General features: G+C 37.5%; 1 protein-coding gene across 12 annotated transcripts in view; it reads right to left on the bottom strand.

Annotated features, from left to right (window-relative positions):
* The window catches only part of LOC145266937 (alpha-1,3-mannosyl-glycoprotein 2-beta-N-acetylglucosaminyltransferase-like), a 471,814-nt gene that overhangs the window by 76,734 nt on the left and 378,983 nt on the right, over positions 1-16,097 (bottom strand). For 11 of the 12 annotated variants that reach the window (XM_080122740.1, XM_080122745.1, XM_080122746.1 and 8 more), the window contains one exon: positions 3,165-3,303. In XM_080122740.1, the coding sequence (XP_079978866.1) occupies positions 3,165-3,260 (96 nt within the window). In that variant the 5' untranslated portion in view covers positions 3,261-3,303. Of the gene's footprint in view, positions 1-3,164; positions 3,304-10,941; positions 11,209-16,097 lie in introns of those variants that run through there. The other variant, XM_080122741.1, reaches the window with a different exon arrangement.

Genomic DNA, 16,097 nt, shown 5'->3' with positions numbered 1-16,097 from the left:
AAACAAACAAACCGATTTATTGACCTCATTAAAAACTGTCCCGCAAAAAAATTCTAACTGCTGAATACCTATCGCCGTCACGTCAATCAAAAACGCGCACCTGTTTTTTTTTTTTCACACTTTACTATTTTCCAACTGCGCGTCGTCAAGGCTTTTTTTTCACGGGCACCTGTTTTTTTTTCACACACACCTACAAACACCCGGGCAACACCGGGTACCCCTCGCTAGTACTTTCATAAATCAAAGTCCATTTTCTGTAGGCTGTTTTTGAACCCAGTCAACGACAGGTACTTTTGCTAATATATATATATATATATATATATATATATATATATATATATACAGGGTCATGCAAAATGATCTGACAAATTTGTAGGTTAAATAAAAGCAAATAAAGTAGAGAAACAAAAAAGCGTTTTTACTTTCAAATTCATATAATGCCATTTTTTTTTGTTTATTTATAATGCCATTGTTTTGTGTTTCTTTTTCAGTTGCTGACATGAATTGAAACTGGTGAGCATCGTGCTTTCATTGTGGAAACGCTTATCAAAACAAACGAATCTGTAACTGCGACACAACGAGCGTTCTGTTTGCCCTTTAATCTTGGTAGACATGATCCCGTACCAACTCAAAACACGATCTTGTTATGCGTTACTGTCATAGTGATCAAAAACTAAAGGGGAAATAACTCTAATAAATTAGATAAAAAAAATAAAGACTAGAGAGTTCCAGGGAGAATATATAATATGGTGGCTGCACTAACACGCGCATATCGTACTGCAAATATAACTTCTGTTTCGACTGTAATAAATAGTCTTTCACCTAAAATGAGTTTGTTTACTTTTCATTTAAATATTCCATGATTCCGACAACCCTATTCTCCAGACGTAACAGTTACCAACTTCAGAGCTATTGGATCTGCATTGAAACGAAAATCAACCGGCCAACCGACCTTGCGTCGCCAGAACTCCAAAAAATGTAGCAGCGGTAAGAGCTTCAGTTCAACAGTCCCCATGCTGTTTGACATTTTTACTCACCCAGGCTTTTAGGCTTTCTGCATTGAAATGAAAATCAACTGGCTGACTTTCGTGAATGCCTTCGAGAGCGTGTGGACAATAACGGATCCCATGTGACTGATTTAATTGTTAAAACTTAACGAAACAGAATGGCATTATATGTAATTTTTCGAGGATAAATACACATTTTTGTCTCTTTACTTTATTTGCCTTTTATTAAACCTAACAGATGTGTCAGATCATTTTGCTTGACCCTGTATATGTTCACCCAAATACTGTTTTTTTATTTTTGAAATCACGACTCTATAATAATATATACAAGATCTGGACAAATTAAAATATCATATTTAAGCAACATTTTCCTAGAACTGTGTCTGCGGAATGTTATAGTCTGCTTCTTAGTTGATTAGAACATGGTCGTCTTCAAGTCTAATGTGAGTAAATTCCTATTGAGTCATCCATTTAGATAAACCCAAGTTCCACCGTAACTGATCTTGTCTCAACATCTACCTAACACTTAACCCTTTTTTTTTTTTTTTTTTTTTTTTTTTTACACAGGCATCACCACATTATCAAGGCCCAGAGGCCACTCAAGGATAAGGGTTAAAGAGTGTACAGTAGAAGTTGGTCAATATAGTAATCATTAGTAATGAAAATTTGGTAAATTTAATAACTTATATGGAACGGCTCATCAAGAACTTATTTACCTTAGACTTGAACACAACCATATTGTAGACAGCCGGAAAGCCGGAAAGCAGGAAAACGGAAGACAATTCCACAGGCGTGCAGTTCTAAGAAAGAAGCTTTGTTCATGGAATCTATGTTTAGGTTTAGGCACAGATAAAGAGTGGGGGAAATTATTGATAGTGTTTACAGCTAGACGAGTGTTTCTTGTGAAAGTTTGGCGAGGGGGGACCATAGATTGAAGCTCAGTTGAACACTTTCCATGAAAATAACGATACATCAGAGACAAACTCGCAACATCTCTTCTGTGAGATAGAGGCTTATCCTTGAATGGACTTTGGATCTTGATAAGTAGTGACACTCAAAAAAAAAAAAATTCAACCCAAGCTAGGCATACTAGGGGAGTTGAAATAATTCTAATGAAGAGCAAAGAGCATTACCCAACCTTTGCAGATGCCTCATGAGGATGACTTGTCGGAGAGAGTTAATTCTGATGTATTTGTCTAGAAATACAGGATGGTTGCTAGAAAAGCAGGAAATTTGTCATACAATGATTTATTTTTACAAAAAATAATTTTTACAAAGTTTTTCAAAGACAAATGTTATATTATACTCATAGATACTCAAAATGTTGTCCGTGCACTTCACTGCAGCGTCTCAACCGGGAAATCTAAGCTCGTGTGGCGTTTTGAAGGGTAACTTGTGGGATATCATTCCAAGCTCTTGCCAAGCACGTTTTCAGTTCTGCGTTTCAAAGCAGCAACAACATTATCAAACTGATGCTTTGTAATCGTTGAAAAAAAATTTAGTAACACGGCCAAACATTTTGTCCGTCCCCAAGTCAGATTTTGAAAAGAATTATCACCTGCCTTTGAAAATCTGAAAGCTGTTTCCTGCTGCTCCCGTCCATGATGTGGGTATTAAAATTTAAATCGAAGAAATAAATATTTTTTGTATTTTTTTTATTTTTTTACAAGGGGGTCACCACTTATCAAGGCCCGGAAGCCACTCAGGGATAAGAGTTATTGCATGTACAGTACGTTGTACGTTAGTGTTGAGATTTCATAAAGTGTCTACTTAAGGGGGGGGCGGTTCATCAGGAATTTGTTTACGTTGGATTTGAAGACATCCAAGTTGTAGTCAGGTGGGAAACAGGCAGACGGAACAGAGCAAGATATAATGAAATCATAATGCAATCAATATGCAGATTGCCACCGATTCGACAACAAAAGAACCAATAAAAAAAAATAGCAATCACGCGTTTTTTCATGATCTAAGCTGACCTTCAAATTTCACGCTTTTCTAGCGACCACCCTGTAGATGCGTAGAGTCACCAGTGTCGAAACTTGTTCTCGAACTATGTCTGACAGTTCATCTTGTAATGGTACAAAAAAAAAAAAAAAAAAAAAAAAAAAAAAAAATCACAGTTGGCAGGTGAAAGCCAAAGAAAGCATCCAAACTTACCTTTCCATGTTGGCGGGATACAAGGATATAATAGGTGAGCAGGTTCCAGGAGAGGAACACAGTGATGACCACACCCACCACGTGCTTACGGCGCATCCTAACGCTAATAAACTCTACAGCATCATCCAATAGTGAGAGTCTAAAACGAGAAACAAAAATAGGTTTTAATGTTTTGACCCAAAAAAAAAAAAAGAAAAAAGAAAAAAAATCCCCCTAGATTAATCTTCAGGATGCAAGGTTTCGACTTCAATAAAAACAAGTGAAGCATGCATGGTCCCTCGTGATTGCACAGCGAACAAGGCATAAAAAAAATGACTAAGTTCAGCAACCCCCCTCCATTTAGCCTTAAAAATCCCCAAGGGACATCAAATCCTGGTGAAAATGAACAAACAGTGCAGTTTTAGGCCTTAACATACGTAAATTTGAGTTCTGCATCATGCAAGAGAAAGAAATGACTAAGTCCATCATTTACCCCCCCCCTCCCATTTAGCCCCAAAAGTCCCCAAGGCCTTAACATATTTAAATTTGAGTTCAGCAGCATGCAAAACTTCTAAATAGACATACACAGAAAATTTTGAACAAATATGGTAAAATAGTTCCAAAAATGGAATGTTTTTATTAGCCCTAAAAGAGCCCCTGGGGCACACCCAAGAGTTATCGTGAAGTATAGACAAACAAAATTATATAGAAATCAGTTAGTTACAACTCTAGAGGAGCAACCGAGTCTACCCGGAAAATCTGTTGTTACATTTTTTACTCATATCATGTTTAATGTTTGTGCAAAATTTCAAAAAATTCCAAGGCGTAGTTATTGAGAAAAGTGCAGACAGACAAACGGACAAGGGTGAATTTACAGGTCCACCCTCCTTTCGTCAGGGGACCAAAAAAATACAGTGTAACCCGGATATAAGAGACTCGAATAAAAGAAAAACCGGGTATAGTGGTCCCAAATTAGAGCCGGTGTTAATATACAGTGTAACCTAGATATAATACCCCCCCCCCCCCCGGGAAACAATAGTGTAACCCGGATATAAGAGAGCTGTAGGGTCTAGATAAGTCTTTCAGACTTTAAAAGAAGCGAAATTGTTGGTAGGCTCTAGTGTAACAGAGACTGCTCAAATGCTTAGTGTTTCAAGAGGCACTGTCTCAAAAGTCATGAATACCTTTGAAATAGAAGGAAAAACGTCCTCGCCAAAGCACAAGTCTGGCCGAAAGTTGAAGTTGTCTGAGAGAGAGAGAGAGAGAGAGAGAGAGAGAGAGAGAGAGACTGTTGGGCTCTAAATAGAATTGTTAGAAGGAATTGTAAGAGGGTAGATGAGACTCTCTTAAGCCGTGGTAGGCACCCCAGCTAGTAATGGCATCACGATAAATAATACCGTTGATATCCAGGCAAAGCATCAAGTATCCAGCTACGGACAAAATTTGAATTACACTAAAAACTTGTGTAGTGAGTTCAATCTCGGCTATGACGGCGCTGGATGGATGGTAAGACCTTGGCTCTTGAAATCACTACAGAGCTCAATGAACTCTTGCAGAATGCAGGGTGGGAAAAATTGATTTCTCTAACAAAACTTCTATGTCCTCTTACGAAGATTAAAATCAAGCTATAACAGTACTATACCTTAAGTCTAGAATTTTTATCTATTTTTTTTTTAACGTGCCTTCCCGCAAAGGCAGAGTTAGGCATAAGGTCGGTTTTTAATGTGGGGGTGGGGGGGGACCAGTTCCCCAAAAGGGGCACTCTAGTCAGTAACCAAAATAAAAAAAATGTATTAGTCATAAAGGATTTCTCCTCCATTAACCGAGACCAAAAAACGTGTAGTGCAGCATCAGAACAGATACTACACTTTGATCTTGGCTACGTTTTTAATCAAAAATTTATTACATAACTTTTATTCTAAAAGAATGCTTAAAATTTCAATTTATTCATTTTGAAACTTTAAATATTTCAGATTTGCATTAAAGTTGACCAATAAGTCGTTAGAGGCAAATTAAGTAAAATTTCAATTTATTCATTTTGAAACTTTAAATATTTCAGATTTGCATTAAAGTTGACCAATAAGTCGTTAGAGGCAAATTAAGTAAAATTTCAATTTATTCATTTTGAAACTTTAAATATTTCAGATTTGCATTAAAGTTGACCAATAAGTCGTTAGAGGCAAATTAAGTAAAATTTCAATTTATTCATTTTGAAACTTTAAATATTTCAGATTTGCATTAAAGTTGACCAATAAGTCGTTAGAGGCAAATTAAGTAAAATTTCAATTTATTCATTTTGAAACTTTAAATATTTCAGATTTGCATTAAAGTTGACCAATAAGTCGTTAGAGGCAAATTAAGTAAAATTTCAATTTATTCATTTTGAAACTTTAAATATTTCAGATTTGCATTAAAGTTGACCAATAAGTCGTTAGAGGCAAATTAAGTAAAATTTCAATTTATTCATTTTGAAACTTTAAATATTTCAGATTTGCATTAAAGTTGACCAATAAGTCGTTAGAGGCAAATTAAGTAAAATTTCAATTTATTCATTTTGAAACTTTAAATATTTCAGATTTGCATTAAAGTTGACCAATAAGTCGTTAGAGGCAAATTAAGTAAAATTTCAATTTATTCATTTTGAAACTTTAAATATTTCAGATTTGCATTAAAGTTGACCAATAAGTCGTTAGAGGCAAATTAAGTAAAATTTCCTGAATTTCAATTTCTTAAAGATCCCTTGAATTCAGGAAATCTAATTTTTGAAATCCACCATGTCTCCATATTTTCAAACTATCTTTCCAAAAACTAAAAGTCGCAGAGCAGTGTTAGGGGTCTCAAATGATTGGATTTTTTTTATGGACCTTTCTTTTATGGGTCTTTAGCCGGTTGAAATAGTTTTTAAGGGGTAAAAAAAAAAAAAAAAAAAATGAGCCAAAATTGAAAATATCGTTATACATTTTGTACATTCATCTTAATTTATTTTTAATCAGTTTATCCGTGTGTGTCACAGTGATAACGTCATCAGCTTTAAATGCTACAGTTTTGCTTTGGGTTTCGATTCTAGCTGATGGCACCCAAATACCTTTCTCTTTTTACTTTTGAAATCACGACTCGTAATAATAATAATAATATATATTAAATTTGGACAAAATAAAAAAAATATCATATTTAAGCATATTTTACGACAGGGCAAAGCCCCTGCCCCCTAGTCTTATTTAATTGCTGTCTAATGATTTATGGATCAAATTTAATGCAAATCTGAAATATTTGAATTTTTAAATGGAATATTGCGCTCATAAAAACTCTTTAAAAATATCCTCAAGAAACTCGACGTTGCTTGGGATTGGATGATGATCATATTCTTATTGTCATCGAAATCAGTGAAATCGCTCATTTTTCAATCAAATCGATTGATTGCCTGCTCTAGTTGGTTGGTTGTTTTTGTTTTACGGCATATAAACCTTTTTCAGGTTATTTAATGGCGAATCTAGTTATTTTGAGGAACGATTTTTAATGGAGTATGTATTTTTTTTTTTTTATGTCAGATTCTATTTAACCCATAGTTGGGACCCTAACAGGTATTACCACTCTGGGTCAGAGTGGACCTGGGAGAAATGGAAATTAAAGGGTGGCTCCACACTCCCCAAGGCCCGCAAGGTGGGGCCTCACCATCGGATATAGTTTTAGGTCATATCCAAGACCTGCTCTAGTTGGAGACCCATAGCATTGAATCGGGATGAAACCTCATATGCCTTCCCCTTCTGCACTAACTTAGTCCACAAAACATTATAGCTTACATTGCACTGTAGAGAACCTACTGTTGATTTTATAAAATTATTTTTATATATAACGGTTTAAATTAAAGTTTAAAATAAAAAAGTTAAGTATCATGCTTCAATTATGCTTTAAACAGAAACATTGATTTCGAACGAAACCCTGCCATATCAAAAGAACTACTGTTGATTTTATATATCTGGCCTTTTTGTTTGTGCAGTTATAATAGCTTGAATTGAGGTTTAAAATGAAAAAAACGTCAAGTATCATGGTTCAGTTGTGCTCTAAACAGAAACATTCATTAAGAACGCGACCCTGCAATATCAAAGAACTTACTGTTGATTTTATATGCCAGGACTTTTTGCTTGTGTGGTGATAAAACATCTCAAAAGCACTTGTGATGTTAGGCTGTATAAGATGGTCAAAATTGCCTGTTCCTTCTTTTATCGGATTTTTTTCGATTATTAAAACTTATGGAAGACATTTCGATGTGAGACTTATCTAAGAACACTGCCAGATACATAAAGTACATTTGTGTGAAATTTCATAAAAATCAACCCAACTCCTTAGGAATTCAGAGCGAACAAATTCACACACACTAAGTTCCTTTTATATAACAGTAAATGTTTAATACCTTTTTTTTTTTTTTAACTTGGGAGTCAACCACTTATCTAGGCCCGAAGGCCACTCGAGGATAAAGATTAATGAATATAAGATGCCATCATGTGTCTGAAGTCAACCAGTGCAGTAATTTTATCTTATTACTAAAATTTGATACATTTTTTATTACTTAAGTATCACCACTTATCAAACTCATATGTAGTGGTTGTAGTTAGTCGAGTGTTTTTAGTGAAAGTATTATTTAAATTTCACAACATATCTTAATTTTTTACAAAGGGTTTTCGATCCCTTTTCACTCCTTTTGCATAAAACGTATTCAAACTATTTACTGGACAAAAACTGGATTTAAAATCAAATTTTATTACATATAAGAACAGTTTATGCCACATATTCGTGGATATTGGATTTTGAAGATGACTATATTGCAGCCCACAGGGAAGTAATCTTAAAAAAAAAAAAAACGTGTTCCAGATGGGAAGTGCTTGAAAAGAAAGTCTGTTCATGGAAATTCTGTTTGATACTAAGCACATGGAAAGTTCTTTGCAGTTTTGGTAGTAAGATGAGTTCTTGCTGTGAATGTCTTTACAAAGAGGAAACCTATATAAGAGCCAGGTATGTCCAAGGACAGAATACTGTTGCTACATCTGGGCAGGAGCTGCTAGACAGACCTTATCCTGCCTCGACAGATTTCAAAATAGACTTTGTAGCCTAGTGGGGAATGCCTTTTTCTTTTCCCTGCAACCTCTTTCCCACAGAAGAGACGTTGCAAGCTTGTCTCTGCTTTATCGTTATTTTCATGGCAAGTGCTCGTCTGAGCTCCAATCTATGGTCTCCCCTCGCTAAACTTTCATGAGAAACACTCGTCTATCTGAAACCACTATCAATAGTTTCCCCCACTCTTTATTTGTGCCTAAACCTAAATGTAGATTCCATGAACAAAGCTTCTTTCTTATAACTGCATGTCTGTGGAACTCTTTTCCGTTTGCCTGCTTTCCAGCTGACTACAATATGGTCATCTTCAAGTCCAATGTAAACAAATTTTTGATAAGTCGCCTCCTTAAGTAAGTAATCCAATTTAACAAATTTCCACTACTAACAATTACTACTATGATACTGTCCCATTGACTCAGTACACTCATCAACCCTTATCCTTGAGTGGCCTTTGGGCCTTGACAAGTGGTGACTGCTATGTAATAAGAGATGAAAATAATGTAAAGAAAAACTAGAAATGTCTCCTCTGTGAGAAAGGGGATGAAGAGTACAGAAAAATTAATCCCCAATTTTGAACTATGCCATGGGATGAGACAGTACTTTGAGTGCCACCTCCTCTAATGCAGGGAGGTAACAGTGATTCACAACTGACAACTCAAGAGCGCCAAGTTCGAATCCAGTTCGTTCCATGGAAACATTTTAGTAGTTTAGGGATATTGCAACCTTTATGTGGTCCCTCTTGTAAGTACCCGATGCCCTTTCTAGAAAAATGTTCCAACTAGAAAGATACAGGAGAAAGAAATGCCAACTATAGAATCATCAGGGAGATGATGACTAGGTGATTAACAACACGGACTGACAACCTGGGCGTACCAAGTTCGAATCCACCTCCTTCCACAGAAACATTTCACTAAGGATGTTGGCAACCTTCATGTACTCTCTCTTGTAAGTACCTGATTCCTTTTTAGAAAAATGTTCTAACTAGAAAGATACCGAGGAAAGGAATGTCAACAATAGAATCATCTGATTCCTAAGAAATGAGTGACTAATGCTCAAGAGCAGTAGCCACAATCTATTTTGGGAGCATACCTGGGTAAGTAATAATCTTCAATCTCATCTTCTACATCTATGGGATAATTTAAAAATATGCAGATCAGATTCTTAGAGGCAATCATAAGAATCTATCACGGATACTTTATTATAGAAGAGATGCTACTAGTCTCTCTCTGCTCAATCGTAATTTTTATAGGTGTTCAACTGGGCTCACATCTTTGGTTCATTAAGATATGAGGTGCCTTCAATAAGTTTCTAGACATTTTTTCGTATAGGCACTTTTATTGATAGTACACATATGAAACTCTAGTCCTCTTTGAAGTAATCTCCTCCGGCTGCAATGCACTTGTTGTACCGTTCCAACAATTTCTGGAAGTCCTCTTGTGTGAGCGTGTCAATGACCCTCATCACAGCCTCTTTCATTTCCTCAATTGTCTCATAATGACAGCCTCTAAGGTTTTCCGTAAGCTTAAGGAATAACCAAAAGTCACAGGGAGCAAGGTCTGGACTATAGGGAGGGTGAGGAACTGTCTTGATGCTTATCTTGGTCAAATAGTCTGTGACAAGGATGGAGTTGTGGACTCGCGAATAGTTGTATGTACAGTTCCCACACTGACATCAAACTGTGCACTTATTGTCTCCATAGACACACGACGATCTTTATCCATGAAATTCTTTATTTGGCCAATCAACTCTAGTGTTTTAACTTCCTTAATCCTCCCACACCTCTCATCATCCCTCATAGACTTTCTGCTTTCCTTGAATCTCATGCCACTCAAAAACTAATGCTCAATTCATGCAAGTTGGTCCAAAAGCAGTCTGGAGTATTCCATACATTACTGTGGCATTTTTTTCAAGTTTAAAACAGGATTTTGTTGCATATCGTTCTTCTAAAGTGTCCTCACATCTAGATTGCATTTTTTAAAATTCACCAGCTGTGAAAATCAGGCTTTAATAGAGTGTATTCCAGTTCCTACTGTAGCTGTTCACTTGAACTTGCAATCATAAAACTTCGTCAGTCATCTCATAAGATGTATAGCGATAACATAGTGAATTTTCAAGAGTCTACGACAATTTTAAATGCCCGTACAAAAAAAGTCTGGAAACTTACTGAAGGCACCTTGTATCTCGTTACCCAATTCCCCACTCAGGTTGCCACCTACAAATATGGACCCTATGCTTGTACACCCTCTCAATGAAAATATATTCAACCTACCTGACAAGCAGCAAAATCCCACCCCTTCACTATAGAAGACCTGAGATATGGGAAGATGTCTTACTCGAATAGCTTCTTTCGTTGGACCGTTTGCCTTTGAAATTTACTCATTGCTCTCTGTGCCATGCAGAAATTTAAATGCAAAATAAACAAACAACTCCCTACCTAAGGCCCCACTCCCAAATCTGGACCCTATGACAGTAGCCCTGTATGCTTCAGTGGTAATATGCCTAGTTTTGAGGGGTAATAAATAATAAACAAAAAACATTGAGGCTGTTAATTTACAAAATCACAGTATCTTTTACGTGGGCCGAAAGTGCGCTTGTAAAGAGTCGTATGCAGCTTACAGGCTGCAGGTTTGACATGCCTGCTCTACACTATTAAATAAGGAAAAAAAAAAGAAGCAAGAAACAAACTAACCATGAGGGGTATTTCCGAACCCAGTTCTTGTTCGCATTCAAGTGATATACACTGGCTTAAAAATAGTTTTCGCAACAATATGAAAATAGCTGCGTGATGATTTCCTGCTAAGGGTTTCTTTTTTATGACAACAGCTGGCAGTAACGCTTGTCACCGGACAAAATGGTTACGTACATGTTCGTCAGTTTGACAGTCAACCACCGCCTACTTTTGTGCAAGCCGAACAACAGATGGAGTCTGTTTGGCCAGGAGCAATTTGTAGTTTGTTTATTGGACAATGGCTATTTTAAAAAAAGAAGAAGACAAAACGATGTATTTAGCTGGCCATGAGTCGGTGACAAATAAAGACATTTTGGCCCTTTTCCTGTTGACCTTTTGCTGAAAGAGGCAAGATGACAACATCGAGACGCATATTCACATAACATTGTTCATTTTTGGTTTCGAAATTATTCCAAAAGATAAAAAAAAAAAAAAAAAAAAATTCTGATTTGAAAAAAAAAAAAAAAAAAAATTCTTTAAGTACACGTGCAACTGGACTATTGTCGATGTTAAAAAAAAAAAAATCTTTACTTTATTGAATAATAAAAGAATACCTGTCCCAGAGCAGGTAAAATATTCGCCAATGCATGGAGTATTGTCACATTTGGGCTGGTGCATCTGATACTAGTCTCTAACTCCTGGACAGGGTTCAAAAGAGAGTCGCCAACCTGATAGGTCTTGAACTGTCATCTAAGCTTCAACCTCTGTCCCATTGACGAAATGTTGCATCCATCTGTCTGTTTTACCAGTATTTTAATGGTGGATGCTCCAACGAACTACAAGCCCTTGTACCCCCTCGACAAAAATAAACCCGACAATCAGCAAAATCCCACCCCTACAGTAGAAATCCCTAGATGTAAGAAAGCCTTCTACTCTAATAATTTCTTTCTTAGAACTGCTAGACTTTGGAATTCCCTTCCAGGTTCCTGCTTTCCCAACTGTACTGACATTCAGAAGTTCAAGTATAATGTGAACAGACATCTTGCTGCTCAACTCCCTACACAGTATCCCTGCAACTTATGTTCCTGATAGTATCTCCCTACATCAAAAGTGGCAATGTGCCTTGTTTGGGGTGAAAATGTAATTAAGAAAAACAACAATTCACTGTACAAAGAAGTTTGACACTATTTCTATGGCCTTTACAAAAATACAAACCAATAAATAATGCGATTAAACCTTGTATCTAGAATGCTTATTCTGATTTTGATACAAATTTTGATTTTAAAATCATGCGACAGATAAAAAGAAGTTTAGAGTTTTAAAAAAATACAAAGAAATTTAAATGAAAAAACAAAAAAAAAAAATGCAGGATATATACATGGTGGAGCGATAAAATTGTCGCCCTAGAAAAGACGGCATGATTCCATTTCCTTTTGATAAAAAACGGTTTTCTTTTTTTCATTGCAGACCATCTACTAGGTGGCTAGTTGTGTACAAATCCAAACAGCGATAGGAGCCTTCTATCATGTCTGAAAGTGACACAGTTTAACGAGTGAGATTGGAGATGCGCCTCTGTACAACTCATGCTCTCTACCGATCCAAGTTATGAAAACAGAGCAAAAATACAAATCCGGATGGTTCAACGTTTGAGGGCACAGCTTAACAACGTTTCCATCCATGATTATAATCTTTGGTGTGGTTTCAAATGAGGGGCAACTCTGCTCTCTACTGATCCAAATTATGATAACAGGACCATTGCCAGCACCCTCAAAATGCAAATCTGAATGGTTCAATGCTTCAGGGCACAGCTCAATGCATTGGATGACCCTTTGCAGCCATGGTTATGGTCTTTGGTATGGTTTCAAGTGAGGGGCCACATCATGCCACCTCACATCTTCAAAGTCGGCTTGAAAGTCAACACCAAAGTATACATGGATGTGCTGAAGATTAGGTGACCGCTGGCAGCAGGACTCAGCGCCGGCTCACAAGTCCAAAGAGACCCAGGCTTGACTTTAGAAGGAGTGCTACGACTTTGTATCCTTCTCTCACTGACCCCCACCCCTCCTTCCCTGACTTAAACCTACTGGACTACTCTGGTTGGTCATACATCGAGAACATCATGAACACGAAAACCAGCCTGATTGCCACCATTTGCCGAATATTCACTGAGCTCCTGTTGGAACTTATAAAAAAGGCATGCTCTAAGTTCCGGGCCCGTATTGAGACGGTGATTCAGGCTGAAGGTGGCTACATTGAATAGACGTCAGCTCTACTACATAATCAAGATACCTGGATTGATTTTTTTTCAATAAAAGTTTTAAAATAAAGAAGTAGTGTTGTTTTCTTTAGGGCGACAAATTTATTGTTTCCTTCTGTATTCACATTATTATAATTTTTCGGACAACTGTTTTCATATTGAATGTTTTTTTCTTTTCGTAACGTTTCACTCCATCTAACCGACATTCTTCATGTATATCTGGACAGACTCTAAAATTTTTCTCTCGAACTCTCAACCTATGTAAGTATGTATGTACACATTTTATGTATGTCTGCAAAAGGTTTTTTTCTGGGCGCTGTTCGCTCGGCTCCCTCATTCTTAAAACTTTTTATATCACGTCTAAATCATAATATCTACGAGTTAACAACAGGGGTCGCCTGTCTATTTAATTTGCCCGACTTTGAAAAGCTAAATATTCCAGATTTTTGGATCACTGCGTGTTGCTTTCGTTTTTCGGTATAAAAAAAGCGAAACTCGATTTGAATAGCTCCCTCCCCGGCCCATGGCCGGTGGTCTCCAGAAAGCAATGTAAACGTTTGGTCATCAATATCGGCTTTTCACCGTCATATCAGGCAGTTGCTTTCATTTCGAGACACTCTCCTAATAAATGGGGGAGCTTCTTTTCCTTCCCCAAAGTTCGGTAAAAACTGTCCCGCTCAAAATCTTAACTGCTGAATAGCCATGGCTTACATCATGTTTCAAGGTCAAACATCACGCGACTTAACTTCCTTGCACCTGTCAATTTTACTTTATAAATGTTAACTTAACATGCTTATCAATTCCTCTCCCTTCGTGGCCGAGATGGTTAGTGTCTGGCTTTTTTCCCTTTCGTTTCCACCTTCACGTCAAGGGTTCGGGGTTCAAGCCTACCTTCCTACTAAAACTTTTTTTTCTTTTACACCTCCAAGCACCCGGCCATGTTTTGATCTACCCCCCCCCCTCCCCAACAACACACCTCCAAACACCTGGGCAATGCCGGGTACCCCCCATCCCGCTAATCTTTAATATAAATCTCACCTGTCTGTTTAAATGTATGTATGTGTGTTTGTATGTCTCGCGAAAACTTTCGACAGAGGTGACGGATCCTGACAAGATTGGTACCATTTTGGAGCTCAACATCTTGGACAACAAATATAAAAAAATTGGTCAAAAACGTTGATTCCTTCACCCTAAACTCGGCCGTTTTGTAGAAGGAGGGTCGATCTTTTTTCACCAACGTTTTAGCAAATCATTGTCACTGTTGGATCGACTTTGGTTAATTTCAACACTTTTGACTTCCGGTCACATCATGGAAACATCGGCTAAGACGTCAGATTTTCTTTCACTTTTCTGCCTACGCGGCATGGGTTTGGGACTGCCTGCCTACTACCATCTCTTTTTTTTTGGTTTTTGCTCAACACACACACCATCCAAACACCCGGGCAACACCGGGCACACAGGCTAGTTCCATTAGAAGTTATCTTTTTCTGTTCAGCTCTATTAAGGCTATAAGTCATTTGGGACAATATCAATAATGAGCGCAGTTTTTTCAGGCTTTTCAAAATGCAAATCTGGAAAATTCAATGCTTGAAGGCAGACCTCAACAATGTTTTCGGCCATGGTTTATTGTTTTTGGTGTGGTTCTAAGTGAGGGCAACATAATGCCACCTTACATCTTCGATTGCTTGAAAGTCAACATGTTTTTTCCACAAGCACCGACAGGAGTTCAACGAATACTTGGCGGATTGCGGCGATCAGGCTGGCTTTGGTGTTGTGAGAGGTCATGTTGGTGATGTTCTAGACATATGACCAAACAAAGTAATCCAGCTGGTTTTAGTTGGAGGAGGAGGAGGGGGGATGAGAGAAAGGCACAAAGTCGTAGCACTCCTTCTGAAGCCAAGCCCAAGTCTCTTTGGACTTGTGGGCCAGCACAGAGTCCTGTTGCCACACACAAGATCGGCCTGCGGCCACCTGATTACACCAGGGGATCACCACACTCTTCAACACATCCAGGTACACGTTGATGTTGACTTTCAAGCAACCGAAGATGTAAGGTGGCATGATGTTGCCCTCACTTGGAACCACACCAAAAACCATAAACCATGGCCGAAAACTTTGCTGAGGTCTGCCTTCAAGCATTGAATTTTCCGGATTTGCATTTTGAGGGTGCTGGCAATGATCCTGTTGCCTTAACTTGGATCGGTAGAGAGCATGAGTTGTACAGCGGTGCATCTCCGATCTCTCTCGTCGAACATCGTGTCACTTTCAGACATGATAGAAGGCTCTTATCGCTGTTTGGATTTGTATACGAAAACTGATAGTAGATAGTCTGCAATCAAAAAAGAAAACCGGTTTTCATCAAAGGGAAATGGAATCATGTCGTCTTTTCTATGGCAATAATTTTATCATTCCACACTGTAGTATCTGTTCATATGCAACAAGTTAATTTGTCCTTAGTAAAGAAGGATTTCTCCTACATTTACTAAGGCCATTTTTATTTTTGCCTGCTTCCAAAATGCCCCTTTTTGGGGATCTGATTTTTCCCCCACATTAAAAACAACCTTGTGTCATATATTGCTCTCATGGGGAAGCAAATCAATAAATATGACCAAACATTAAACTAATGTAACGATGATGACAACCTTTTCCACTATAAATGTACACATACACACAAAAAAAAAAAAAAAAAAAAATACTTCTGATGATTTCAGAAGATTAAATCAGGACAGTATAGGGAGACGTTGATGGTATGGTCACATGAGAGTTCTTGGGTTAGTAGGTGTAGGAAAGTTAAGGTAGCAAGTTCAGTTGACATGGGGAAGGATTCAAGGAAAACATGGAAGGAAGGGATAAGAATGGACCTAAAGAAAAGAGGGAGGAATAAAGACCAGGCCAGAGATAGGCCAGTTTGGGAGTCAAT

Source organism: Euprymna scolopes, chromosome 42 (assembly GCF_053919585.1).
Source record: "Euprymna scolopes isolate OS-2025 chromosome 42, ASM5391958v1, whole genome shotgun sequence".
Taxonomy (NCBI): Eukaryota; Metazoa; Mollusca; class Cephalopoda; order Sepiida; family Sepiolidae; genus Euprymna; species Euprymna scolopes.
This window is presented reverse-complemented; position numbering and strand designations above follow the sequence as displayed.